At 39.1% G+C, this 27,170-nt stretch overlaps 2 protein-coding genes and 1 pseudogene across 3 annotated transcripts in view; 1 reads left to right on the top strand and 2 right to left on the bottom strand.

Annotated features, from left to right (window-relative positions):
* The window catches only part of LOC308413593 (vomeronasal type-2 receptor 116-like), a gene marked incomplete at both ends in the record, with an annotated part of 711,488 nt that overhangs the window by 552,053 nt on the left and 132,265 nt on the right, over window positions 1-27,170 (top strand). The gene's annotated exons all lie outside the window — the stretch shown is intronic.
* On the bottom strand, window positions 104-19,557 carry LOC308413997 (vomeronasal type-2 receptor 116-like; the record flags this gene model as incomplete). Its single annotated transcript, XM_080909164.1, has 3 exons — window positions 104-1,041; window positions 15,866-15,924; window positions 19,349-19,557. The coding sequence occupies 3 exons, from the start codon at window positions 19,555-19,557 to the stop codon at window positions 104-106; spliced, it is 1,206 nt and encodes a 401-aa protein (XP_080765290.1).
* LOC308413803 (elongation factor 1-alpha 1-like) lies at window positions 17,163-18,544 on the bottom strand (annotated as a pseudogene). Its single transcript has one exon. The product of its transcript is annotated as an elongation factor 1-alpha 1-like (transcript).

The following is a 27,170-nucleotide window of genomic DNA, read 5'->3' as shown; positions in this document are numbered from 1 at the left end:
ATAAGAGCTTACATAATTTCATGGTATAATACCTGAATAGGACATTTAGAAAACTGTGTCACTGGTTATAGCATAATATTTAATTTACTAACAAGGATAAATTTTAATTTTTAAATAAATTTAAATGGATATTCCTTCTTGAATGTTTTCTGTGCCTGATGCCAAGACAGGATTTCTTTTCTGGTCTTAACAAAATGATGTAGCACTTGGGTGTGAAAATCAATCCAAGGAGTGCTATACTGGAAGCCAAGATGGAGAACACTTCCATAGCCACCATCACCTTCCCCTTTGTGCTGTGGTAGACAGGGAGAAAAGTGATCCAAACACAGAAGAACACCTGCATGCTGAATGACAGGAACTTGGCTTCATTGAATGTGTCAGGCAGATTCCTGGACAAGAAGGCCATGGTGTAGCTCCCAAGTGCCAAGAAGCAGAGGTATCCCAGGACAGTGTGGAAGGCAACTGTTGAACCCGTGTTGCACACAATGATGATGTGACCATGTTCAGCATGAGTATCTTGATCGATGTAGGGTGGAGACTTTACCAGCCAGACTCCACAGATAATAAATTGGACCAGTGTGCAGATGGGGATGTTGAAATTAGGGGCTCTTGATACCATCAACCATCTCACCATTCTACCTGGAACAGTGGCCTTGAAAGCAATAACCACAGTAAGAGCTTTGGCCAACACTGTGGACAGAGCCACAGTGAACAAAACACCAAACGCTGTCTGCTGCAAGAGGCAGGTGGCTGTGTTGGGCTGACCAATGAAGAGCAAGGAACTGAGGAAACAGAAGAAGAGTGTCAATAGCAGGATGTAGCTGAGAGTCCGGTTATTGGCCTTGACAATGGGTGTGTCTCTGTGCTTCACAAAGACTACAAGAACCCCAGCTGTGAGCACAGAGAAGCCCAGGGCTGTGGTGGACAGTGCCATCCCGAAGGGCTCTTCAAAGGCCAGAAAGCTCACAGATTTCTGGAGGCAGTGATTCTTCTCTGAGTTGGCATAGTGAGTCTCTGGACACTTCACACACTGATCCATATCTGTTCAGACATGAAAGGGACAGTGTATCAACCCTCAGGTGCTTCCAGTAGCTAATGAATTAATTATCCCCAGCTCATTGAAGTGCTTCCTGTGTCACCTTTCTGTATTGTTTCAGAATGACATTTTAAAGTACTCTGAATCATTTGAAACCTATAAGGTGCTTTTTTGCCTATGGTGACAAATATTACAAATGTCCAATGCCCTTCTTCTTTGTATGCTTTGCCTCCATTTGTGAATCTGTTGCATTTTTTCATGATTCATAAACTATTCATTCTATTAATAAATAGATAATATTGAATACATAGATAAAATAATTAAATAAATATGTGATATTATAGTATCTATTTTGTGAATCATAAAATTTATAATTCAGTACAATATTCTAAAACCACAATTTGATTCTGACATGGCCTTATGAACAATGTGTAATCCTGAACATATTTTTTTGTATAATACTGATATTATTGTCTGCAATTCATTTCTTAAATGCTGTTCTCAGATTTGGAACCAATATTTATGTATTTTCATAAAATTCCTTGGAAAGTCCAGTTTGGTAAATACTCTGAATTATTTTAAACTAATAAATGGCATTACATTCTTGAAGCTTAAACCTTCACTATGTTGTTACATTTAGCTATGGCATTATTTGTTAGCTCATATGTAGAGAACTATTAATAGGTATTAAAATTAGGATTGAATATTCTGCTCCTAAACATTTGTTAATTTTACATTGAACTAAAAAATATGAAGCTCTGTTTATAATGCCATTTTTTATTTCATTAGAGCCTTTTGTATTTCTGAAAATTATCACCTCACCAAGGGATTATCTCTGGGTTATATTTTCAGCTTACATTTATCAAGGTTATTTTCAGAAGAATCAAATCTCTCCTTTGATATATTGGTTGTATTTAAAGATCACAGAACACTACTTATTTTTTTCAAGCATTTTATACTTTCACAATTTGTCTCATTGATTCTTTGTCTTTCCTTTATAAAAGTATTTTTTCTTTATATTTTATTTCAATCTATTCTCTATTTTTAAATAAATAAATATCTTTTTATTTTCTAGTGTTTGCTAATTCAAGGGCTACTCTTCTTTGGACAAAAAGCAAACTAAACAGACATACAACACTTCTACTGCCTCTGAAATCCAATCCGCTCAGTCTCATTTCCAACTCTGCAGCAGAATGGTTTTTTCATCTCATTTTCCTTTTGGAACCCAACAGATAACAGCACCATTCTCCTACAATTTTCCTTCCATCTACTCAGTCTAACACCAGTTACTCTGTAAATACACCAGTTGAGCAGGCCAGTAAGACACCACCATTACCCTATTGAAATATCCAGAGAGGTAACATCAACCAAGGAACAATGCTCCCATACAATAAAGACAAATATTCAAAAATCAGTTTTCAGACACATAATTATCCCAATTGTAGACACGTACATGATGGCAGAACTGCATATTGAATAACTGTCACAGTGATACGTCTACACTAGAACAGAGCTATCCTGTTACATATGACTCTGGATATTCCAAATACCTAAAGTACAAATAGAAAGCAATAGCACAGATTATGTAAACATCATAGATTTCCTTAAAGATAAAGTAACTAAGTATCATGAAGACATCCAGGAAAATACAGAAAAAGTTGGAGGAAATGAATAAGTCTCTTCACAAAGCCAAGAAAAAAAAAAAAACAGTTGAAAGAAACAAAACTGTTCAAGACCTGAAAAAAAGCAACCAAAATGAATAAAGAAGACACAAACTGAGAGAACTGCAGATATTTGAGAAGAAATAGCTCCATCAGTCAAATAAAATGTTAAATCCAAAATCTCCCGAAACAACAAAACAGTGAATCTGGAACACTTTGATAAGACCAAATCTAAGAAAAATAGATATAAAGGAAGGAGAAGACACCCACCTGAAAGCCCATAATACGATTTCAACAACAACAAAAAAAAAATCTATTTTTCTTGAGCTAAATAAGAAGCCTATAAAGGTACAAGAAACACCAAGAATATTGGACCAGAAAAGAAAGATCCCTACATCACATGATAATAAAACATAAAACACACAAAACCAAGAAAGGACAGTAAAAGCAGCAAGTGACTAAGAAGAAGTAGCATATATCACAGACATCATACAATTTCAACTCACACCTCATTAGATGCTCTAAGTCCAGAAAGGCCTGGACAGATGTACTGCAGTCGCTAAGATTCCAGCACAGGTGACTCTACCCAGCTGACTTTCTTTTTAAGTTCAACTTGCTCTTTAATGAGACCACTGACAAAGGGTATCGAGCTTTAAAAACAGTACCACTTATTTTGGCAAGATAGCAACCAAATCTAAAGTACAAGTTCTTATATGCAAATTAAAAGTCATTAAAGAATAAACACTGATACTTTTAGGGGAAACACACCAAACACAAATCCAGTATGTCCATATATTGTAAATTAGTAATTTAAGGGTAAAGCCAAAAAATTATGCTGTTTTAGCTAGAGATTAAATGCACCTTATTTTTTTTTCTGTTTCTCCCAAGAAGAATCAGAGTTCACAGTTTAATCATACCTCAAAGCTATTCTCTCAGTACAGGGCAACCACCAAATACACACAAAATACTTATTTGTTAATAATCTTGCTTGTCAATCAACACAGGTGCATAAAAATACAATGAAGTCAAGTTTAAAAAATCTCTATCAACAAATCTTGCCCTACAAAATGGGTTAAGGAGGGAAACTCCCAATGGATTGAGAGGTACTACATTGACAAAAACCCGGGAAACGGAAGACTCACTGTGAAATCAATAGTAGTGAAACACACATCACCACCAGCAGGCACGACAGTGCAATAAAAAACACCAAGTATTATTGGTCATTGATATATCTCAGTATCAGTGGCCTCAGTTCATGGACGTAGAGGTACCAAATGCAGTGACTTGATAAAGATGGCACGCAGAGAAGGTTCATATTTCTTGGTGCCCACATAAAAAAACAAAAACAAACAAAACACGAAGGAAGTCTTTTTTATTGAAATGTATTGTGTTTACATTTCAGATGTTATCCCTTTCCCATAGTCCCACCCACCCACCCCCACTCCCATTGCCTCCATGAAGGTGCTCCCTCTCCCACCTCAGCACGTTGGCGTTCCCCTGCTCTGGGAAAATGAGCCTTCGATGGACCAAAGGCCTCTCATCCCATTGATGTCAGACAGTGCTGTCCTCTGCTGCAAGTCTATCTTGGGCCATCGGTCTTTCCATGGTAATTCGTTGTTTGGTGTTTTAGTCCGGGGGAGTTGTGGTGGGTTTAGATAGTTGATAATTTTCTTCTTCCCATGGGGTTGCGACCCTTTCAGCTCCTTCAGTTCTTTCTCTAGCTCCTTCACTGGGGTGCTTGTATTCAGTCTCACTGTTAGCTGCAAGCATTCTCCTCCATATCAGTATGGCTCTGACAGAGCCTATAAGGAGGCATCCATATCAAGTTCTTTTCAGGAAGCACTACTTGGCATCAGCAATAGTGCTTGGGTTAATTGGGTAAATATGGGATTTACCCCAGGTGAGGCAGTCTCTGGATGATTTTTTATCACTGCTTCTCTATTTGTCCCTTTATTTCCTCCCATGAATGTTTTGTTCTTCCTTCTAAGAGAGACTGAGGCATCCACTTTATGGCCTTCCTTCCCTTTGAGCTTCATAAGTTCTGTAGTTCTGTGGATAGTTCCTTGGGTATTCCAAGCCTTTTGGGATAGTATCCACTTATAAGTGAGTACATTTTTTTTTTTTTTTTTTTTTTTTTTTTTGTGACTGGGTTACTTCGCTCAGGATGATAGCTTCAAGTTCCATTCATTTCAGTAGGAATTTGGTGAGGTTATTGTTTTTGATAGCTGAGTAGGACTCCACTGTGTATATGTACCACAATTTCTGTGTCCATTCCCCTGTAGAAGGACATCTGGGTTCTTTCCAGCTTCTGGTTATTATACATCAGGCTGCTATGAACATGGTTGTGCATGTGTCCTTGTTAGATGTTGGAGCTTCTTTTGGGTATATACCCAAGAGTGGAATAGCTAGGTCCTCAGGTAGTACTATGTCCACTTCTCTGAGGAACCACCAGACAGATTTCCAGAGTGGTTGTACCAGATACAGTCCCACCAGCAGTGGAGGAGTGTTCATCTTTCTCCACAACCACACCAGCATCTGCTGTCACCTAAGTGTCTGAACTTAGCCATTCTGACTGGTGTGAGGTGAAATCTCAGGGTTGTTTTGATATGCATTTCCCTGATGACTAGGGATTTCAAGCATTTTTTATGGGCTTCTCAGCCTTTCAATATTCCTCAAATGAGAATTCTTTGATTAGCTCTGTACACCATTTTTGAACAGGGTTATTTGATTCACTAGAGTCTAACTTTTATAGTTCTCTGTATATATTGGATACTAGCCCTCTATCAGATGTAGGATTGGTAAAGGTATTTTCCCACTCTGTTAGTTGCCATTTTGACCTTTTTACGGAGACATTGGACTTACAGAAGCTTATGTATGCTAAGATCTTCCCCACTTTCTGTTCTATTAGTTTCACTGTACCTGGTTTTTTGTGGAGGTCTTTGATCCACTTACACTTGAGCTTTGTACAAGGAGATAAGAAGGGATCTATTTGCATTCTTCTGCATGCTGACTGCCAGTTGAACCAGCAGCATTTTTTGAAGAGGCTGTCCTTTTTCCATTGAATGTTTTTAGATTCTTTCTCAAAGATTAAGTGACCATAGGTGTGTTGGTTCATTTCTGGGTCTTTGATTCCATTCTTTGATCTACCTTCCTCTCTCTGTACTAGGCAGTTTTTATCATGATTAATGTGTAGTACAGCTTGAAATCAGGGATGGTAATTTCCCCTGAAGTTTTTATTTTATTGTTGAGAATGGTTTCTGATATCCTTGTTTTTTATTATTCCAGGTGAATTTGCAAATTGCTCTATCTAACTCTGTGAAGAATTGAGTTGGAATTTTGATGGGGATTGCATTGAATCTGTAGATTGTTTTTGGCAAGATGGCCGTTTTTACTATTTTGATCCTTCCAATCCATTAACATGGGAGATCTTTCCATTTTCTGAAGTCTTCTTCAATTTTCTTCTTCAGAGACTTGAAGTTTTTGTCATACAGATCCTTCACTTACATGGTTAGGGTCACTCCAAGGTATTTTATATCTTTGTTGACTGTTGTAAAGGGTATTGGTTTTCCAATTTCTTTTTCAGCCTGTTTGCCCTCCAAGTAGAAGTCTACTGATGTGTTACTTTTATATCCAGTCACTTTGCTGAAGGTGTTTATCAGTTGTAAAGGTTCTCTGGTGAAATTTGGGGGGGTCACTTAAGTATACTATCATATCATCTGCAAATAGTGATGTTTTGACATCTTCCTTTTCAGTTTGTATCCCTTTGACCTCTTTTTGCTGTCTCATGGCTGTGGCTAGTACTTCTAGTACTATATTGGATAGGTAGGAAAAGAGTGGGCAGCCTTGTCTAGTATCTAATTTTAGTGGGATTGCTTCAAGCTTCTCTCCATTTAGTTTTATACTGGCTACTGGTTTGCTGTATATTGCTTTTAATATGTTTAAATATGAGCCTTAAATTCCTGACCTTTCCAAGACTTTTAACATGAAGGGGTGTTAAATTTTGTCAAATGCTCTCTCAGCATCTAGAAAGAAGATCATATAGTTTGTGTTTCTTTGAATTTGTTTATGTAGTGGATGGCACTGATGGATTTCCTTATACTGAAACATCCTTGCATCCTAGCCCATATCAAAAAAACAAAAAACAAAAAGCATTGAAAAAGTCTTATATAAAGAACTCAACAGTATACCTGAAAGTTCTAGAACAAAATAGGAAATCATATCCATAAATATTAGATGGAAAGTAATAATAGCAGCCTTATTCATAATAGCCAGAAACTGGAAGCAATCATCATGAATTTTGCAGGCAAATGGATGGAACTTGAAAATATTACTGTGAAGGTGGTAACCCGGACACATAAAGGACATGCAGATTACATACTCGCTGATAAATATATATTAGCCAACTTGTATAGAATACCTAATATGCAACACACTGGCCATAAGAAGTTTAGCAAGAAGGCCCAAGTGAGGATGCTCCAATATCTCTTAGAAGGAGAAACAAAATATTCACAGGAGACACAGATAGGGAAGGGATCTGAATTAAAGAGCAGAAGGGGAGTAGAAAAGGGAGCACCCTGGGATATTGGGGGTAGGAGAAAGTAGAGATATCCAGAGAACCAGGGGATTGAATGAAAATATTCAGCTGCTGGAGATGGATTATGTAGGGTTAAGGAAAACCTCTAAAAAGTCCCTGAGATATGTGATGTGAGAGGCTGACAGGACTCAGTAGGGGTGACAATATCTAAAATAACCAACTGTGAGGATATAGAACCCGAAGAGACCACCTTCAGTAGACAGACAGGACCCTAACGGAGCAATGGGGTGACAATTCACCTCCAACAATGTTGACCCAGAATTTGTCCTGTCAAAAAAAAAAAAAAAAAAAAAAAAAATGCAGGGACAAAAAGGAGCAGAGACTAAACAAAAAGCTGTCTAGTGACTGGCCTAACTTGGGATCCATTCCATGGACAGGCACCAAACCCTGACTCTATTATTGCTGCTATGATGTGCTTGGAAACAGGAGCAGAACATGCCTGTCCATTGAGAGTTTATACGAGCAGGTGACCAAGACAGAGGCCGATACTTCAATCAATTAATGAACTGAGGTTGGGTACCCTATGGAAGAGCCAGGAGAAAGATTTAAGGCAGTGAATGAATGGCAACCCCATAGCAATACCAACAGTGTCCATTAACCAGTCCCTTGGAGTTCCCAGAATCTAAGCCACCAATCAGAGAGAATAAACTTCCTGTTTGAAGGCCATGAGGACATATGTAGCAGAGGGCTGAGTGGTCTGAGCCCAGTAGGAAAGGATGTGTCTAATGCTGTAGAGATTTGATGCTCCTGGGAAAGAGTATACACCCCATTGGGCAGCCTCTCAGAGATGAGAAAAAGGGAAAATTTAGTGAAGAACTCTGGGAGAGGAGACAGAAAGGAGGGTCAACCTATGGGATGAAAAATAATTAATTCAAAGTAAAAATTGCGTGCTCAAAACAAAAACATAAAATTAACAAAACAATACAAAAAATCAATAAAATAAAGAATTGGTTCTTTGTGAAAAAACAATAATATCAACATATCCCACTTGCATATGGAACAAATGCTCAGGACATCTGCCACTGGGAACAGCGGAGACCCAAGGACACAGGCCTCGTGAGACTGCACTGCTGAGAGTAGCCGCAGCACAGAGAGGTCTGGGTGGAGTGCGTAGAACGTGTGCTTCCCATTGGTTTAGGGGAGCAGGAACTCTGCCTTAGGTACATGGATTCCACTTGGAGCACCCATGCTTGTGGAACAAATGCTCAGGCCATCTGCCACCGAAAAAAGCAAAGATCCAGGGACACAGGCCAGGTATACAGGAGAGACAGGAACCAATCACTGACAAGATGGAAAGAGGAAGGCGAAAGAATTTACCCAATGGAAATCAACATAACCTGGCAACACCAGAACCCAGCTCTCCCATTACAGCAAACAGCAGAATGCCAAACACTACAGAAAAAGAAGACGCACACCTGAAATCATACCTCAAGAGGATGATAGAGATCCTTAAACAAGAACGGGAGGAAAAGCATAAAGAAATAAAAGCTTTTAAAGAGGAAACAAGAAAAACACTCAAAGAAATCAAAGAACTAGAGGAAAACAGAACCAAAGACATGAAGGAATTGGAGAAGGAATTTAAAATGGAAATGGAAACAATAAAGAAAACACTAAAAGAGACAACTCTGAAGATAGAAAACCTAAAAAAGAAATTAGGAGTCACAGATGCAAGTATCTCCAACAGACAACTAGAGATGAAAGAGAGAATTTCAGGGGCCGAAGACAACATGGAAAACATAGACAAAACAGTCAGAGAAGATGCAAAAACCGAAAAGCTCCTAACCCAAAATGTTCAGGAGATCTAGGACACAATGAGAAGACCAAACCTAAAGATAATAGGAATAGAAGAGGGTGAAGAATATCAACTAAGGGGCACAGTAAATGTCTTCAACAAAATCGTAGAAGAAAACTTCCCTACTCTAAAGAATGAGATGACCATGAGCATAAAAGAAGCCTACAGAACTCCAAATAGAGTGGACCAGAAAAGAAATTCCTCCTGACACATAATATTCAAAACACCAACTGCCCAAAGCAAAGAAAAAATACTAAAAGCAGTAAGGGAAAAAGGTGATGTAACTTATAAAGACAGACCAATCAGAATCATACCTGACTTCTCAACAGAGACTATGAAAGCTAGAAGATCCTGGACAGACATCATGCAGACCCTAAGAGAACACAAGTGTCAGCCCAAGCTGCTATACCCAGCAAAACTCTCAATCACCATAGATGGAGAGACCAAGATATTCCAGTACAAAACTAAATTTACATAATATCTGACCACAAACTCAGCACTACAATGAATTATAGGTGGAAAACCCAATACAAGGAGGGAAACTGCATCCTAGTAAAAACAAGAAAATACCTAAGCAAGAAAACCAAAAGAAGAAAGACACACAGGCACAATTCTACTTCTAAAAGCAAAAATAGCAGGAAACAGCAACCACAATTCCTTAATATCTGTTAACATAAATGGACTCAATTCCCCAATATAAAGATATAGGCTATCACACTGGATACATAAACAAAATCTAGCATTTTGCTGCATACAGGAAACTCATCTCAGAGACAGAGACAGACACTATCTTGGAGTAAAAGGTTGGGAAAAAACCTTCCAATCAAAGGGCTGCAAGAAGCAAGGTGAAGTGGCCATTCTAACATCGAATTAAGTAGATTTTCAACCAAAAGTTATCAAAAAAGATAAGGAAGGCCACTTTTTACTCATTATAGGGAAAATTTGTCAGGAGCAACTCTCAATCCTTAACATATATGCTACAAATACAAGAGCACCCATATTCATAAAAGAAACTCTATTAAAGCTCAAAAAATACATTGCCCCCAACACAATAATAGTGGGAGACCCCAACACCACACTCTCATCAATGGACAGATCATGGAAACAGAAACTGAACAAGGACACAGAGAATCTAACAGAAGTTATGAACCAATTGGAATTACCAGACATCTACAGATTATATCATCCTAAAACAAAAGAATACACCTTCTTCTCAGCACCTCGGGGCACCTTCTCAAAAATTGACCATATAATCGGTTACAAAACAAGCCTCAATAGATATAAGAAGGTAAAAATACTCCCATGCATACTATCAGATTACCATGGTCTAAGGCAGGTCTTTAATAACAACAAAGACAACAAAAAGCCCATATACACATTGAAACTAAACAATGTTCTATTAAACGACAGCAGGGTCAAAGAAGAAATAAAAAAAAAAAAGAAATTAAGGATTTTTTAGAATTTAATGAAAAGGAAAACACAACATACCCAAACCTATGGGACGCAATGAAAGCAGTACTGAGAGGAAAACTCATAGCTCTGAGTGCTTCCAAAAAGAAACTGGGGAGAGCATAACTAGCAACTTGACAACACAATTGAAAGCTCTAGAACAAAAGGAAGCAGATACACTCAAGAGGAGTAGACGACAAGAAATAATCAAACTCAGAGCAGAAATTGACAAAATAGGAACAAAAAGAACTATTCAAAGAATCAACAAACCAAGAGCTGGTTCTTTAAGAAAATTAGCAAGATTGATAAACCCTTAGCCAGACTAACTAGAGGGCAAAGAGAGAGTATACAAATTAACAAAATCAGAAAGGAAAGTGGAGACATAAAAACAGAAAGTGAGGAAATTCAAGAAATCATCAGATCCTACTTCAAAAGCCTATACTCAATAAAGCTAAAATATCTGAAAGAAATATATGAATTCCTAGACAGATACCAGATACTAAAGTTAAACCAGGACCAGGTAAATCATCTAAATAATCCCATAACACCTAAAGAAATAGAAGCAGTCATCAAATGCCTCCCAACCAAAAAAAGCACAGGTCCAGATGGATTCAGTGCAGAATTCTATCAGACATTTATTGAAGGCCTAATACCAATACTCTCCAAACTATTCCACAAAATAGAGTCAGATGGAACACTACCTAACTAATTTTTCGAGGCCACAATAACCCTCATTCCTAAACCACACAAAGACCCTACAAGGAAAGAGAACTTCAGACAAATCTCACTTATGAACACTGATGCAAAAATACTCAACAAAATCCTTGCAAACCGAATCTAAGAACACATCAAAATGAACATTCACCACGATCAAGTAGGCTTCATCCCTGGGATGCAGGGATGGTTTAATATACTGAAATTCATAACGTAAAAAAACCACATGGTCATCTCACTAGATGCTGAGAAAAAATTTGACAAAATTCAACACCCCTTCATGTTAAAAGTCTTTGAAAGAACAGGAATCCAAGGCCCATACCTAAACATAATAAAAGCACTATACAGCAAACCAATAGCCAACATGAAACTTAAGAGTGAGAAATCTGAAGGAATCCCACTAAAATCAGGGACTAGACAAGGCTGCTCACTCTCCCCCTACCTATTCAACATAGTACTGGAAGTCCTGGCTGGAGCAATTAGACAGCAAAAGGAAGTCAAATGGATACAAATTGGAAAGGAAGAAGTATAAGCATCACTATTTGCAGATGACATGATAGTGTAAGTAAGTGACCCCAAAAATTCCACCAGAGAACTTCTACAGCTGATAAACAAGTTCAGCAAAGTGGCTAGATATAAAATTAACTCTAACAAATCAGTACCCTTCCTATATTCAAAGGACAAACTTGCGGAGAAAGAAATTAGGGAAAAGATACCCTTCACAATAGTCAAAAACAGTATGAAATACCTTGGTTTAACTCTAACTAAGCAAATGAAGGACCTGTATGACAAGAACTTCAAATCTCTAAAGAAGGAAATGGAGGAAGATTTCAGAAAATGGAAAGATTTCCCATGCTCATGGATTGGAAGGTTCAACTTTGTAAAAATGGCCATCTTACCAAAAGCCATCTACAGATTCAATACAATCCCCATTAAAATTCAAACCCAATTCTTCATAGAGTTGGAAAGAGCAATGCGCAATTTCATCTGGAAAAAATTAAAGACTTTGAATAGTGAAATCAATCCTCAACAACAAGAAAGCATCTGTGGGAATCACCATCCCTGATATCAAGCTATATTACAACGCAATTGTGCTAAAAACTGCATGGTACTGGTACAGAGATAGGCACATGGATCAGTGGAATAGAATAGAAGATCTAGAAATGAGCCCTCACATATATGATCACTTGATTTTTGACAAAGCTGTAAACATTCAATGGAAAAAGAACAGCCTCTTCAACAAATGCTGTTAGTCCAATTGGCACTCAGCATGCAGAAGAATGAAAATAGACCCTTTCTTAAATCCTTGTACAAAGCTCAAGTTCAAGTTGATCAAAGATCTCCACATTAAACTAGGTACCGTGAAACTATTGGAGGAGAACGTAGGGAAAACCTTAGAACACATAGGTACAGGAGAAAATTTCCTGAACATAATACCAGTGGCTGGTGCTCTAAGGTCAAATATTGACAAATGGGACTTAATGAGATTGCAAAGCTCTTGTAAGGCTAAGGACACTGTCAAGAAAACAAAATGGCAGCCAACAGATTGGGAAAAGATCTTTACCAACCCCATATTGATATTTGATAGAGGCCTAATATCCAAGTTATACAAAGAACTCAAGTAGTTAGACACCAGAGAATCAAACAACTCTATTTAAAAAATGAGGTACAGAGCTAAACAAAAAGTTCTCAATTGAGGAATATCAAATGGCTGAGAAGCATCTAAGGAAATGCTCGACATCATTAGCCACCAGGGAAATGCAAATCAAAACAACCCTGAGATTCCACCTCATCCACCAGAATGGCTAAGATCAAAAATTCAGATGACAGCAGATGCCAGTAAGGATGTGGAGGAAGAGAAACACTCCTCCACTGTTGGTGGGGTTGTAAACTGGTACAACCACTCTGGAAATTAGTCTGGCAATTTCTCAGAAAATTGGACATAGTACTACCTGAAGACCCAGTTATTCCATTTCTGGGCATACACCCCAGAGAAGCTCCAACATACAACAAAGACACATGCACAACAATGTTCATAGCAACCCTATTTATAATAGCCAGAAGCTGGAAAGAACCCAGATGTCCTTCAGTAGATGAATGGATACAAAATTTGTGATATATTTACACAATGGAATACTACTCAGCTATCAGAAACAATGACTTTATGAAATTCCTAGGAAAATGGATGCATCTAGAGAATATCATCCTGAGCAAGATAACCCAGTCACAAAAGAACAGACATAATATGCAGTCCCTGATAACTGGATACTAACCCCAGAAAGCTTTGAATATCCCAGAAACAACTCAATGAAGCTCAAGAAAAGCAAAGGCCAAAAAGTGAAATCCTCAGTCCTTCTGAGGAAAAAAAATTGTATAGCACCCTCTCAGAGTATAGTACTCCTGGACCTTAAATCATTAATAATCCAAGAGCTATGAATATAGCCTTGTGGCAATTTTTGGTACTTAAAATCATTATGTTTAATCTATACACACCAAGAAAACTCTGACTGTTTCCATGTTACATTCTGTTTTACATGTACTTTATGTTTATAGTCACTAGTAGATTTCAATGCCTGGTATCAAACTTCTAAAAGAATTATGTACTGACAAAAATATATTCATATAGTGTTATGCCCAAATGACTTTAAAAATTTGTACATATGTCTCTCTCTCTTTAAATTTTAACTTTATTGTTTCTTGTAAGGATCACAAACTGAACTCTCCAATACACTGAATTACTCATAGGCCTTTCAGAGATTTCCACTGCACAACATTCTCAATACTATTTAGTACCATGTGATTATTTCCTAAAATAATTTTTCTTCAAAATTAACACACGATACGTATTTGAGTAGTACCCTAACTTCTTATGAAAGTTCCCGGAGACTTGCAAATGAGGAAAGTGCCACATAAGCAGTAATGGGTAAGAGAGCTCTTATGGTTTGTAAGTAAAATGACAAGTAACTTGTCCTTCTGGATGGGACCTCTTTCCTTTCATACAGGACTGAGAACTGTTCATTCGAGATACCAGTCTTACAAACAGCAACTCCCAAGGGATGCACATAATGGCTTCAAACACATGCAAGGCCATCTGTGACTTTAGTTTGCACCCTTCTCATGAAATGCATTTTAGGCACAGGTCAGATTAATTTACTGCTATCAGCTTAATTCTCAATACCGAAGAGTAACTTAAAAAACAAGAGTCTCATTTTGCCCAAGCTAGTCTCAAATCCCTAGGCTCAAATGTTGTTCCTCCTGCCTCAACTTCTGAAAGAGAAACTGAAGCAAGCACCCAAGGCAAATTTAGTAAAACCTAGTTGTACATAATGGTGTGCACCAGTCTTGCCAACATAGAAAATTCAATGCAAGTGTAGACTGTGCAAGACCCATCTTAAGAAAGAAAAAGAACCCATGTTTTTAATTAACAAAATTGGCTTTGTAGTTGGGAGTGGTGACACATGCTTTTAATCCCAAGTCTTGAGAAGGACAGGCAGGTGGATCTCGGATTTCCAGGCCAACCTACTCTACAGAGCAATTTCCAGGACATCCAGGAATAGACAAACTGTCTCAGAAAATTGCCTGGTAGAAAAGTATTCTAAAACTCGAAAATTTGAGCCAAACCTGCTAGTACATTTATAATTCTATTCTCAGGTGGTTGTGATAGGAAAAAAAAAATCACAAGTTCAAGGTCTCCCTGAGTCTCTGAAAAAAATTTTAAATGAGTATCATTGAAGGTGCTAGGTTCACCCAGTACCGCCTAAGGAAAGCTGCTACTAGATTCATTTAGACCCTGAATCTAGCTTGGCTCTAAGATAAGGCAGTGTAGGGACAGCACTCTTGAGTGTTAAAAATGATTCATCCTTTTAATAGAGCATGTGCCTGTGGACAAAGAACTTGAGGGATCTAGGGATTGATCTCTGCATCCAGCTTAGCAGCAGGCATTCCACTCACTAGCCTTTTTCTAGCCGGCTTAGCTTCATTTACTTTATTTCTAAGGATGTTAGACTCAATAGTCCTTATGCGACTCAAAGGGAGAATGTACCAGTGACTTTAAACCCTAATTCTTAGTATCAACAGGCTTTATTGATGTGGAACCCTTTACCTCCCACATTAAAGTCCAACGTTTTAAAAAACTGATTAGTTTTCATTTAAATTCCTTAAGATTTTTTTTTCCCAATGGGTACTGTATATGGGCCATTAGATCTCCCAGAATTGCTAATCATTTGGGTGCTGGAAACTGAGGGAAAATCTCACCAAGCTAACACTAAAGCCGCATAGCAGCTAGCCTGCCTAGAAGGAAACACTTCTTAGCTTTCATTTGATGTTTAATTGTAATCAATGCAAACAATACTGAGTACTGCTTGCTATGCAGCCTACTTGGTGGAGGGGCTTCCCTACCAAGCCTGAAGCCCTGAATTCCATCCCCAGCTCCAACATGCTTATCGCTACCAGTAGAGGGTGCTATCCCACTTAATTGTACACTTAAGCATGCAGATTAGATTTGACAAACAAACTCTAACTCCGGCTCAATTTCCCAAGTAGGTCTTGATTTGGAGAGGTGTAACAGCTTACTAAAGCTACACGTACTTTATCAACAACCCATTTTTAACCAGCCATACCTCCAATAACTTCAACAAATTGACAAACCTTAATTTGGCAAAGGGTTTGCTGCAGTGACCTTTAAACCCAAGAAAGCACTTACTCAGTTTAGCAATTAAGTTACTGACACTTCATTGGATGCCCAATTCCGAAGTATTTCAAAGGTGTCCAAATCTCATGTTGCCTAAACTTAGGTCACCTGTTTTGATAACATGAACACATCCTATGCAGCATGGCCAATCCAAGGGACTAGAGCCCATGTTTGTATGCCCTTGAACATCCTTCAGGTTAACATTCAGACTTGGTAATTCTTTCAGAATTACATGTTCTGGTAACCCAAGTGCTGTCGTTGCAACATGCAAACTTACAAAATGACCAGTTCAATACTAGTTCCCCAAATCTCAATACAGCCTTTAACTTAAATCTTTCCAGTTTGAGTTGTCACATTAAAATACCACCCCATCAGCCTGTTTTACATTCTAGCAAAAGCTAAGAAAAACTATTAAGCCCATTTTAGAAAACCCTATTTCTTAGCCACTTTGGTTTTAACCTGTTTACCTATTCGCATTCAACATTGGTCCTTGTTAAAGCTCGTGTAGTTGTGTATGTTCTGATTAACTCGACCTTGCTTCATTTCCAATATCCACCAACAGTACCCTCAGTAATCCTATGTGGTAGCATACTCTAGCAGTGCTGGTTAAACACATTGGCTGTATGCCTAACAGTCTGACCTTACTACAGATCCAGACTGATGTGTAGTATCCGTTTGCCCAACTATATACCACCTTGAATTGATACATCTAAATTACATTAGTTTGTCCCAACCAGGAAGAGTTTGAAGCTAATCAAACACTATTAGTTCTGGGTAGACCCCTGCTGTCAAGCACAATGACCACAACTCAATCCCTGGGAACATACCATGTGGACCCCCCAGGCACCTTTGTATACGCTCAGCTTTCATCTCATTGACCAACACAGATTTCTCATTAAACTCGTTTTAATGGGTCTCAAAATTCTGAGACAAATTTTTTTGTCAAGTTGTTTCCATTAAAAGGTACTGATTTTGAAAATAACTTAAAACTCTCTCTCTCTCTCTCTCTCTCTCTCTCTCTCTCTCTCTCTCTCACACACACACACACACACACACACACAAAAATGGTCCACAAAACATTCTTTCCTTCTGAAGGTTTTACGATGCATTGTTATCATTAACCAGTCTTTTACTATTAAACTTAAATGGCCAATTGAGGCAGACAGTCCTGAGACTATTCTTCCACCACTGGTTAAGACTGGGGTGGCAGGTATTAGGGGTAATATTCATTTAGCCTTCTGAGCTTTCTGGGCAGACTTGGTGACTTTGCCAGCTCCACCAGCCTTCTTGTCCACAGCTTTGATGACACCAATGTCTGCCTCCTGTCACAAACAGCAAAACAACCAAGTGGAGGGTAGTCAGAGAAGCTCTCGACACACCTGGGCTTGCCAGGGACCATATCAACAATGGCAGCATCACCAGACTTCAAGAATTTGGGGCCATCTTCCAGCTTCTTACCAGAATGACGATCGATCTTTTCTTTAAGCTCGGCAAACTTGCCTGCTATGTGGGCTGTGTGACAATCCAGGACAGGAGCATAGTCAGCACTGATTTGTCCTGGAAGGTTCAGGACAATCACCTGAGCAGTGAAGCCAGCTGCTTCCATTGGTGGGTCATTTTTTGCTGTCACCAGCAACATTGCCACACCTAACATCTTTGACAGACACGTTTTTTACATTGAAGCCCACATTGTCCCCAGGAAGAGCTTCACTAAAAGCTTCATGGTGCATTTCAACAGACTTGACTTCAGTTGTTACATTGACTGGAGCAAAGGTAACCACCATGCCAGGTTTGAGAACACCAGTTTCCACTTGGCCCATGGGTCAGTCCCAATACCCCCCATTTTATAGACATCCTCGAAGGGCAGTTGTTAAGGTTTGTCAGTTCAACAAGTTGGTGAAAGGATACAGTCCAAAGCTTCCAGCAGCATGGTGCCACTGGCACTCCCATCTTTGTGGATGATTTCCCATCCCTTGAACCATGGCATATTAGCACTTGGCTCCAGCATGTTGTCACCATTCCAACCAGAAATTGGCACAAATGCTACTGTGTCAGGGTTGTAACCAATTTTCTTAATGTAGGTGCTGACTTCCCTAACGATTTCCTCGTATCTCTTCTGACTGTATAGTGGCTCGGTGGAATCCATTTTGTTGACACCAACAATTAGCTGTTTCACACCCAGGGTGTAAGCCAGAAGAGCATGCTCATGGGTCTGCCCGTTCTTGGAGATACCAGCTTCAAATTCACCAACACCAGCAGCAACTATCAGGACAGCACAGTCAGCCTGAGATGTGCCAGAAATCATGCTTTTGATGAAGTCTCTGTGTCCTGAGGCATCAATGATAGTCACGTAGTATTTGCTGGTCTCAAATTTCCACAGGGAGATGTGAATAGTGATACCACGCTCACACTCAGCTTTCAGTTTGTCCAAGACCCAGGCGTACTTGAAGGAACCTTTTCCCATCTCGGCAGCCTCCTTCTCAAACTTTTCCATGGTTCGTTTGTCAATTCCACCACATTTGTAGATCAGGTGGCCAGTTGTGCTGGACTTGCCAGAATCTATGTGTCCAATTACGATGATGTTGATGTGAGTCTTTTCCTTTCCCATTTTTGCTTTGACTTAGCGGTGGCTTTCACAATACCTGCATTCTGACAGCAAACCTGTTGTGAAAACTCTCTCTTTTTTTAAAAATAAAGTTGAAAGAGAGAAAAAAAGAAATCAGATATTCCTGACACTATTTCATAATACTGCAAATTTCAGAAATGTTTAGAAATACCCTTAAGTAGCCATCTTACCAAGGAGAGTATTTTGGCAACACGTGCATATAAAAGAGGAAAAGCACTAGAAACCTACATATCAAAGAGAAACATTTTAAAATCTGAGAATAAAAATGGTTAGAACAAGAAAGTCAAAAAATAAAAAAAGCAAAATACTGAGCCGAAAGAACGAAAACTAGACAAAGGCGTGTAGCGCATCTTCCTCGGACCTCAGTGTGTGACATGGTATTTGTCACTCCCCCAACGTTCTTGGAACTCAGGAAGGTCTTCACTCACATCATTACTTCTCTCAGGAGAACATCTGGACTGCATGAAAACCCACAAGTTCAAGTCATGCTTAGATTAGCTTATCTATATTCTGAAGTCATACCACTGAAAACACTCAAGTCATCTGGTGTTACAAGCAGGACAAACAAAAAAATCATGGATACCGAACACAAAAAGGGAAAGCAAAATGAGTAACATCAAACTCATCACTTTTTCTTTTTAAAAAGAAAAAAATACACAGAAAAAATATGCTTGAAGAGATTTGAGAATGGATGGGAAGGATTATGAAAAACTAAAAGAAGTACTAATTCATATGTCATCTAAGTCATAAGAATTTTCCATTCTTAAAATGAATGATTGTACTTACTGTATATGATAGTCCTGAAAAAGGTATGGCATATATCGATCAGGAACTTTATTGCCTGTGTACAGAATATGGAGAGGGAAAAATGCACCAATTGACACATCTCCTCTATGGTAAAAATACTCCTTGCTTATTAAATAGTATTCATTGTCAGTAAAGGCACACAGAAAATTGGGAATATACAGGAGGCCAAAGGTAAAAATCCAGAACATCCTTTTAACATGGATTTCTGCCCAGCCACAAGACTAATGGATACATACCCAATGATGCCCAGGAGGTATATATTTCGTTCAGGTGTTTGTGAACATTTTGTGCTTCTGATGCTAATGAGTGCAGCTGTGACATTAACCACCCACAGGTTCTTCAGGACCCTTCCTCCACTGCCAGTGAGAGTTGTGGAACTCTTTCTTCCTTTAGGCTCTGCACCTGGGGCCCTGTGTTCTGCTTCGAAAACAAGTGGAAAAATATGTTTTGGATCTTCTTCTCTAGCCAGAGGCTCCATTGTTCCAGCCAAGAGGACGGCAGGAGATAAAGAATCAACTTCCTGACTGGGCTGCTTTGTCCAAGTGTGAAACTTTTAATACATCCATTTTGGCTGATGAAAGTGTGCTGCATGAGACAATGCAATGGTAGATGGATTGGAAGAAGGCCTGAGAATATCCATGCTAGTCATGGATAGGACCTATCAGTGGGGCATGTTTTTACAGGCAAAATACTAGTTTTGAATTTTACTCTTCCTACTTACTGATTCTTGTTTCATGTTTTTTATGATAATTTTTTATCTGCAGAGAAGAAATAGGATGGCTGCACCCAACACAACCAGTTTATTTTTCGATTCGAGCAAGTTAATAGTCCTGCTGGATTTTTCACTTCCAAATTCTCTACTTAATTTCAGTGAGGAAAAAAAAAATCCAGTCTCCTGTTTATATTCTGAGATTTGAACTTCTCTACTGCTACTCTTTCCTTTAATCCAAGGTTAATCTTTGAGTAGAGGGGTTAGTGTGATCCATCCCTGCATCTAGAGCAGTATGTTCATCCACTGCTTAGCATGCTCTGAAAACACTGTTTCTCATTTATGTGAAATATTTGATAATTTAGCGACATCACACTGGGTCTTTTCACCTAAGACACTGAGGGTAGTGATCTTGAGTGGGGCTCTATTTCTAGCCACCAGGAGATGAGGACAATGAACGTACTTTCCACTGTGATACTCTAATGAAAATATGCCAGCCCCCAATAATATGACTTGTCCATACCAGAAGGGGATAATAGAGGGAACAAAATCCCTAATGAAAACAAAAGTAAAAGCACTACCATAAAATATGTTAACCAGTCACACTGTAGCTTGTTGGTGCTGTCCTCTTGCTTTATTTAACAATATGCATTGGGGGTGGGGGCTGGAGAGAAGGCTCAGTGGTTAGAGCACTGACTGCTCTTCCAGAGGTCCTGAGTTCAAATTCCAACAACCACATGGTAGCTCACGACCATCTGTATTGTGATCTGATGCCCTCTTCTGGTGTGTCTGAAGACAACTCCATGTACTTATATAAAATAAATAAATAAATCTTTAAAATAAAATGGACTGGAGGGATGGCTTAGTGACTGAGAGCACTGACTGCTCTTCCAAAGGTCCTGAGTTCAGTTCCCAGCAACCACATGGTGGCTCACAACCATCTGTAATGAGATCTGATGCCCATTTCTGGTGTGTCTGAAGACAGTTACGGTGTACTTGTAAAAAGAACAACAACACAAAAGCCAATATGCAATGGGCACATAGTAGACAGAATCTGTCTGTTATCAGACTAAAGGCGATGAACAGTCATAGGGAAACCTTTTGCTCAGTACATCACGATTCAGTGCAATCAGGGGTAACAGAGTAAGCCTATGTGTCACTCGATTCAAATATGCTACTCCCTTTGTAACAGGAAGTACATCTATGAATTCTTCAGCAAGATCCTTTGACGGATAATATCCATGAGAGTTCAACACACAGAATTGAAAAACTGTCCTGGGAACAGGACTGGGCACCTATAAAACCTTTTTTTTTTTTTCTTGGCATGTTGTGAATAAAATCATTGTTACAAAATCTGAGGTGAGTGATTATGAAAATGTAATCTCTTCCTTACTTATATAGACATCATAATCCATGAAGAATAAAAATCTAGGTTGTCACAAGTATTTAAGAATAAACATTAAAGAAAAAAATGAATTAGGTAGTAAGCAGATGAGATAGTCTCTGAAGGAGGGACCATGTCTTGACTTTGAAGGTGCAACTGTGTAGCCCCGATCCTCATGCCCTCATCTCTAGCAAGAACAGAGTATGTTGACACTGCATTTACCTTCGTACCTACCCAATTCTGAGTTATGAGAGTAAAATTTAAATTTGTACTTCCTCTAAGCCTGTACTCCTCTGGGTCTCATACAATGACACACCTTGTTGATATTCCAACTGGCACACCTAGCGAATTTGAAAGTACAAATACATGATAAAGAGAGAAGCGAGATGCCTTATTAGCTTTTTTTTTTTTTTTTTTTTTTTTTTTTTTTGGTTGCCCCATTCACATTTGAGACCCAGAACTACTTTCCAATGCCAGAGGAAACTTTTTTAAAGATTCTTTTTTCTAACTATTGAAAGAACTGGCTTAAGCCATAAAAAAGAAGACCTGAACTCAGGTTATATCCTCAAATACCAGACACAGTAAAAATCAAGGACCCAACATTATATATAGATGAAGATGTAGCTGAGCATTTAAAGCTACTAGCTGTTATTTCAGAAGACTCTGTATCTATTTCCAGCACTGAAATTGTAACTCACAACTATAGGTATCTCCAGTTCTAGGGAAACCAAAGCCTATTTCTCCTCCCTGCAGGCAATAGGCATGCATGTATTGCACAAGCTTACATGTGGGCATAATGCCAATGCAAAAATTTTATTGAGTATTTTTGCATCGATATTTATAAGGGAAATTGGTCTGAGAAAGGAAAATTGGTCTGAAATTCTCTTTCTTGGTTGGGTTTTTGTGTGGCTGATGTCTAAGCATGATTGTGACTTCCAAGAGCGCATCAAAACTATCATTTACCATCAAGAAGGCCTCATCCCAGGGATAAAGGAATGGTTCAATATGTGGAAATCCATCAACATAATGTACTATATAAACAAACTCAAAGGAAAAAAAACACATGATCATCTCACTAGATGCTGAGAAATCATTTGACAAAATTCATCACCACTTCATGTTAAAAGTCTTGTAAAGAGCAGGAACACAAGGCCCATACTTAAACATATTAAAAGCATTATACAGCAAACATCTTAAAGCAATCCCACTAAAAATCATAGACTACACAGGCTTCCCACTCTCTCTCTCTACCTGTTCATTATGATATTCAAAGTCCTATCCAGAGAAATTAGACAAAAAAAGAGGTCAAAGGAATACAAATGAGAAATGAAGAAGTTAAAATATCTCTATTTGCAGGTGATATGATAGTATTTTTTGATATGACTCCAAAAAATCCACCAGAGAACTTCTTCAGCTGATAAACAACTTCAGCAATGTAGCTGAATATAAAATTAATTCAAACAAATCAGTAGACTTTCTCTACTCATAGAAAGAACAACAATACCAACCAACCAGACCCACCAGAATTCCCAGGGACTAAACCACTATCCAAAGAGTACATGTAGAGTCTCTCAGGGCTCCAGCTGCATAGATAGCAGAGGATTGCCTTGTCTGGCATCTAAGGGAGGGGAAGTCCTTGGTCCTTTGAAGGATTATTGCCCCAGTTTAGAGAAATGCTAGGGTGGTGAGGCAGGAGTGGGCAGCTGGGTAGGGGAGGTCGGAGGAGAGGGTGGGTTGGGGGATTTTCAGAGAGGAATATGGTAAGGGGAATGACATTTGAAATTTAAATAAACAAAATAACCAATAAAAAAGAAAAATGTAATTGATTTACACAGTGGGATACTATTTCGCTATTAAGAAGGGCATCATGAGTTTTGCAGTCAAATGATTGAGGTAATTCAGACCCAAAAGAACATATGTGATATATACTCACTAATGAGTCGATATTAGCCAAAAATGTGCAGAATGTCCAGGATATAATCCACAGAACTAAAGAAAATGAGCAAGTAGAAGGGGCCAAGAGAGGGCCCTTCTTCCCACTTGGGAAGGATAAGAAAGCAATCACAGGGAAGAGGTGGGCAGAGGGATGGGGGAGATTTCTGGATGGGAGAGGGGAAAGGGAGAGGAAAGGGGAACATGGTCAGGTTTAGGGGAGTGGGGGAGACAAGAGAGAAAGTCTAAGGGGCAGCAGAATGAATGGAAATATGCAGCCTCAGGGGTGAGGGATGTGGGGGGGGGCTGGAGAATGTAACAGAAATTCGGAGGTTAGAGACTCTCAGGACTCAAAGAGAGGGACTTTAGATGAAGTGAACAAAAGTGGGGAGAGGGAACGTGTAGAGTTCACCTCCAGACAAGGCGTTATTGTTTTGTCTATCTCATGTGAGAATATGTACACGTTAAATTGTTTATGCCATATTGATATTCCTTAATTAGTATACACACATATGTGTATATATATATATATATATATGAATATACAGTATTAAGAGATTCAGCCATTTCTTAGGTTTAGTATTGGTAAATGGATGGAACTAGAAAGAATCATCCTGACTAAGGTCATTCGGAAAGACACGTTTGCATGTTCTCTCCTATATGTGGATGCTAGCTTTTAAGATGCAGGTATCTGTGTTTTCTGGGGAACAGCTACAGATCAGGTAGCTCATGTGTGACCAGTGGGCATGCAGGTTTTTCTACATAAGTGGTAATTTTTTTTTAACTTTTGTCAAAAAGGAGGAAATTAGAAGTGGATTTGGTCGGGATAGGGAGGGTGGAGTAGAGAAAACAGGAAGGGGAGAACTAACACTACAGGCCTTTCTTTAAGACTTTAAACCATATGGATATATTCATTTCCTGTATTTTAGGGGGTGTCTGTAGGATCAGAGGAGAGTTTTCAGCGCCTCTCACAACAGCTTGTGTCCTGGGTATTAATCTCTGATCATCTGAAGGAAAGCCTCCTGATTTGATTTATTACCTCTTTAGAACACAAGTCTTTTGAAGGACCACAGGGAGTTGTAATTCAATAGAAGCTTGCTAACACACATAGACACAATACCCCAACTTGACACTATGTGCCAATATATAAAGTCCATGGTTGCCCTTGGGCTGCTTCTTTCTTGCTATAGAAGGGATTGTAAAAAAGAGGAATGGGGCAGGAGAGATGGCTCAAGTGGTTAAGCACACTGACTGCTCTTCCAAAGGTCTGGAGTTCAAATCCCAGCAACCACATGGTGGCTCACAACCATCTGTGATGAGATCTGATGCCCTCTTCTGGTGTGTCTGAGGACAGTGAATATACATATATGTAATAAATAAGTAAATCTCTCTTTAAAAAGGCTAAACTACTATAAGTTATCATACAACACTGTGTGGCTATGAGAAAAAAAGGAAGATATCCATATATCCCGCAAATTCCCAGTGTTCTAGCTAGTGTTTCTATTGTTGTGAAGGGACACTATGACCACAGTAACACTTATAAAGAAAAGTACTTCACTGGGTCTGGGTTACAGTTCAGAGCGTTAGCCCATGGTCATGCAGGCAGATGTTATGCTGCGGAAGGAGCTGAGGGCTCTACATCTTGATCCACAGGCAGCAGGAGACTGTACCACACTGGAACAGTTTGGACATATGAAACCTCAAAACCTTCCACCATAGTGATACATTTCCTCCAGGGAGACCACATCTACTCCAACAAGACCACATCTCCTAATAGTGCCTCTCCCTGTGGGCCAAGCATTCAAACAGATGAGTCTCTGGGAGCCATTCCTACTCAAACCACCACATTCCACTTCCTGGCTAGGAAGTGCTTCTAGCCATATCATAATTCACAAATGCATTCAGGTCAGTTTTAAAACTCCTTCTAGTCTAAAACACTGTAAAACTCATCTAAAAGTCCAAAGTTCAGCGTCTTTCCTGCAATTCATGTAATCTCTTAAATGTAATTTGCTATGAAATCAAAATAAAAAATAGATCCCATACTTCCAACATATAATGGCACAGGGAGCATAATGAAGAAATACTGGACCAAAGCAAGATCAGAAAACAACTGGGCAAACTCCAAACACTGCCTCTCCATATCTGATGTCAAAGGATTCTTCAGGTTTCCAGCCTCTTTCAGCTTTGTTGACATTTCTTTCTCTTGGGCTAGTTCCACTCCCTAATAGCATCTTTCCTTGGCAGGTATCCCATGGCTTTTCATCTCTAACATCTCAGGGCCTTCACGGCAAATCAGATTTCAGTTTCCCATGGTGACCTCTTTATGCCTCCACAGAGGGACACTCCTGCCACTCACCTGACCTCAGAAGCTTTCCTGAGTCACAGAGGAAGATTCCATAACCTCTTTCTTCTAACCTTGACTCTAAATTCAGAGCCTCAAGAATAATCTCTAGGACACATGCTAAAATTCTTCTTCTCTGAAACCTCTTTAGCAAAGACCCCGACAGTGCAAATCACCCTCAGCACCACTGTCTTCCATGTCTCTACTAGTATGGCCCATTAAGCTCTACTTAAAGCATCCCACTCCTTTCCTAATCCCAAGTACCAAAATCCACATTCTTCCAGCAAAAACATGGTCAGACCTACCACAGTCCCTGGCACCAACTTCTTACTCAGGGTTTCTATTGCTTTAAAGAGACACCATGACCAAAGAAAACTTTTATAAAGGAAGATATTGAATTGGGACCGGCTTAAAGTTCAGAGGTTTAGTCCATTATGGTCATGGTGAGAAACACAGTGGTATGCAGTCAGACATTGTGCTGGAGAAGGTGGGAGTTCTACAGCTTGATCTGCATGCAACAGGAAACTGCACACCACATTGGGTGTATCTTGAGCATATGAGATTTCAAAGCCTGCCCCCACGGTGACAAACTTCCTCCAACATGACCACGACTACTCCAAGAAAACCACACCTCCTAATAGTGCCACTCTGTACAAGTCAAGCATTCAAACACATGAGTCTATGGGGGCCAGTCCTATTTAAATCATATCAACAATCCCATAGAATGAGTTTTTTTACATGTCAAACTGCACTGAATATCAAAATACATTTTCTTCAACAGGACTTCTCTAGAGAAAGATCTTTGATGACCTTAAGAAGTAACACATGAAGGCTTCACCCTTTTTAATACCCACAGAAATTTTGTTTCACAAATCTTTTCATGCATTTTAAAGGAAGCTGGAAAGTAAGTCTGGTTTGATTTTTCTACTTCAAGGGTTCATCTTTTTTCTACTTTTCTCTACCCCCTCTTCCACCCTTTTAACCCTCTAACACTCACTAGGAGAGAGAAGGATAGAGGGGAAATCGAGTGACATTATTTAGACTACTTCCTGCTCTTTAGGGATTTAGTATTCCTTGGGGAAAGTTTATCTAATTTCTCCTTTTTGTTCTTTGTATCTAACAAACTACAAACTACAAACAACAACCAACATCCTTACCAATAACAACCCATGTCTCCTGGCCCTATCATTTATAGACCCTCTGAGATATCTCCAGAACTCCAAATGTCACACAATCACAGAAACTCTCTTCAGCTGGCAAAAGCACACCTCTGCTAGAGCATGAGGCAAATCAGTCAGCAACTGTGAAGGAACAGCACAGCCCACACGCTGGGCCTAAAACAGAAACACGGTCTTATAATAATTGTGTGTTTTAAGGAACCCAAAACCCCAATTTTATCACTAAATTTCCCCCTTTCTGCTTTAAGCCATTAACT

Source organism: Micromys minutus, assembly GCF_963924665.1.
Source record: "Micromys minutus genome assembly, chromosome: 32".
In the NCBI taxonomy this organism is placed as follows: Eukaryota; Metazoa; Chordata; class Mammalia; order Rodentia; family Muridae; genus Micromys; species Micromys minutus.
This window is presented reverse-complemented; position numbering and strand designations above follow the sequence as displayed.